General features: G+C 27.7%; 1 protein-coding gene across 1 annotated transcript; it reads right to left on the bottom strand.

The window, feature by feature from the left end:
• Positions 1 to 2,878: 2,878 nt before the first annotated feature.
• Positions 2,879 to 3,343, bottom strand: LOC137829296 (uncharacterized). Its single transcript, XM_068636099.1, has one exon. It carries the CDS (start codon positions 3,341 to 3,343, stop codon positions 2,879 to 2,881), a length of 465 nt encoding a protein of 154 aa, XP_068492200.1.
• Between the last annotated feature and the right edge of the window lie 209 nt (positions 3,344 to 3,552).

Raw genomic sequence — 3,552 nt, 5'->3', positions numbered from 1 at the left:
TATGACTACGAATTTGTATTCTGCTATTATTCTTTTGATTCATCATAATATTAAATGCATCCATAGTCGTAATTTTATGTACCATTTCATTTGTCTGAGAAAAAAAAAAGATATAGATATTGCTTGAAAAATGAAATAGATGCCTTAATTATAAGAAGTTAATTAAAACCAAACCAAATTACACTAGACATATTGTACTACGTCTGTGGATAGTTTGATAAAAGAAAGGCTCTCTGCCATGAACAAAGTAATAAATGTAATGTATTCAACCAATGTCAATTTACAAACGAATTAGGGTTTGTTCCTCAGCATATCAGATTTGATTCAACTAATTGAATTCAGAATCAGTGGGTGAAAAATTAGAGATTGGTGACAAATCAGTTTTGGACAAAATGTGCAGTTAAAAAGTTGCATAGATTCCTTTAAGTTTTATTGGTAGCTAATCATATTAAAACAAGCTCCAAAGCAGTTATTATGTTTAACAGAAACAATTACCACGAGTTACAGTGTAGTAAATCAGAAAATGAGAATATGCACACATTTTTTAATGAATTAAATCTATTTCTGAATCAATTAAAGCAGTGATAGGTATTTCAGAAAACTGCAATAAGTGTTTTTAATCGATTAATTCGACAGATGAATCGATTAAAACAGAGAAGAAATGCAAATGATTTGATTAAGAGATTTAATTGATTATTGGAAAAAAGTTTCTTTTTAACAGAACAATCTGATGATAAATGCAATATAATAGTGATTTTTAATTAATTAAAGTATTGAGTCAATCGATTAAGATATGCAATAACAATTAAACAATTATCAAAATGAGTATGAATGGCACTAAATCATCAAATACTAAGATATTTATCTTTGAGATGTGAAATAAACTATGAGAAATTAAGGTAGAAGAATTACATGATGTTAGAAATATCAAGAATACCAATTTCAATTTTTAAAATGTTGTCTCCAATAAAACGATGCATTATTTTAATATGCTTAGCTTGTTAATGTTGCATTGGATTTTAGTTACATTTATAACATATTATTATCACACATTATAAGTCTAAAATGAACTAATTATTGTTTCAACTAGTGGATTTGTTTACAACCACTCCTAGTAACTATATATATTCAACTTTTATTGTTGAGAGAATAACACATATTTGATATTTATTGGCCAAGACAAACTACTCCAAGTGACAAATACATAATGTTTATCACTAATCCATAATGTAACTATATAATTAAAGTGACAAATACCACTAATACTTATCCATTCAAGTTGCAAAGTTAGTATTTGTAAAAACAACTAAGGTTAGAGAAACATCACCTGGATACACAATCCAATATTCACAGTTCTTTTTTTTAGATATTTCATAATTTTTTTAGTACTTTGGTTCTTGTTGAACTATATCTTGCACTTATACAAGCACTATTGCACATGTTAAGTATGTTTGTTGTGAATTAAAGCAATGATTTTACAGACTTCTTAATTTTGTTATGACATATTACATTTTTTTATAACATTTAAGTAAAAATGAGTACACGGTCTAACAACTTATCTGTCGTTCCATTTCAAACTTCTTTAATGAGTTTGTTTGGATTAACTCAAGTAGATTCCATGCTTCATTGGTTTGCTTGAAATCCTAAGAAGTAAGTTAATTAGCTCTCATATATGGACATCTCAAATTCTCCTGCATAATTGATACAAATTTTTCACATAAGTAACCATTAGGACACCAAGGATTATGTCATCTACATACACTTTTTCATAAGAATAATATAGTTTTGAGATCTTATTAGGTAAAGAGTCTTGTCAAATTTTCCTCTCTAATAATTATGAAAGATAAGAAAATTGCTAAGCCTCTCATACCATTGCGTAATTGCTTGTTTGAGACCATATAGAACTTTCTTACCGACATGATTTGAAAACAAATGATCCTTAAAATAGGTTATACATAAACTTTTTTTTTATGAAATCATTTAGAAAGACCTATGGTACATATGAAAATGCTTGAGAAATTAATATATATATATATATATATATATATATATATATATATATAAAAGAAGTAACCTAACAACTTCTAATTCATATGTTTCATCTCTATCCCTTGTTATTGATTATCACCTTTAACTAATATTCTTGTCTTGTTTTTTTTATGATAATACCTCGTAGTTCATCCATTTTATTTATAGAAACATTATATTCCTATATATTTACAATTCTAGGTAAAAACATTTGAACAACATTTCAAACAAATTGGTTAAATTTTTGTAGAAATAGTTTAAAGAATGTTTGACAGATATTTTTTTCAATTTCTCTAATCACATTATTTAGAATTTTTTTCATTATCATGTTCTTGATCAAACATCAATCTCACCTTAACCATATCAAATTTGAAAATCATCATTACCTGCACCATTATTTTTTATTAACATTTGTATTTATTGGTTAGATTCATCAAATGCAACCGAATAAGATTATTCTACTTTGAAAAAGTCTTTTGTTCTATATTCTATATGAATCATTATTTAATTAGTAACCTAAAAACATATTTTTTATCATTTAATTTTGTATTAGTTAATGTTTGTTAATTCAATCTAGTCATAATAACTATCACTCAAATGTCATCTTTATTTCAATAACTATCACAGTCTTATCTAAATGAAATATATAATTATAATTTTACCAATCACTACTATCTGTTTACTTAGAAATAATACTAATTTCATATTTTTTCTAAAATAAATTTCATTTCATTTCTTTCATAAATATATTAAAAGATATCTTGCTTAATAGATATAGACACAGAATACTTCTTACAAATGTCTTAACTAATATATTATTTTATAAAACCTTTACATATAAACCTACACATCAACGAGGTTCAAATGTAACAGAGAGTTTAATCTCAGAATCCTCATTGACATAGTAAGCATATAGAGGAAGGTTGTTCTCCATAACAACATTGAGACGTCTAAGGGTTATAAGATGTGAAGAAACAGCCCAATACCTTTCAACTTTGCTGCGAAGATCACTCACCTTATCAGTCTCTTTGACCCTCACATAACCATCACTGCCCACAGATTTAATCAAGACGTGGAGTTTGTGATGAGGTGGCAGTGGAGTAACAGTGAGATACAGTGTTTCACTCTCACGAAACTCATAGTCCTCCATGTATTCATGGTCTCTCATTATTCTGTTGTGGTGCCACAAGCTTTGTCTGTAAATTTCTACGTCCAACTCTTTCAGAATCTTCCGTTTCAGATCAAAAACTGTGTCTGATAAACTCATTTCTATCTCGGGCACTATTTCTCCACCAGTTATTTTGAAATACACCATAGTTTTGTATGTATTTTGAGCAAGTTTTCTTACACTAGAAATGCTAGGGCGTGTATAATTTGCTTTCGTTATTGCATGCTAATTTATAATTGAGACGCCAAACTAACACGGGTCACAAACCTTTTGTTTGGATATGTTGTGAACTTTGTGATAAGGTGGTTGATACCATCTCATTTCTTTTCTGTGATTTTCTGTATGATCACATATTG

This window comes from Phaseolus vulgaris, chromosome 7 (genome assembly GCF_051622355.1).
Source record: "Phaseolus vulgaris cultivar YP4 chromosome 7, ASM5162235v1, whole genome shotgun sequence".
NCBI classification, from domain to species: Eukaryota; Viridiplantae; Streptophyta; class Magnoliopsida; order Fabales; family Fabaceae; genus Phaseolus; species Phaseolus vulgaris.
This window is presented reverse-complemented; position numbering and strand designations above follow the sequence as displayed.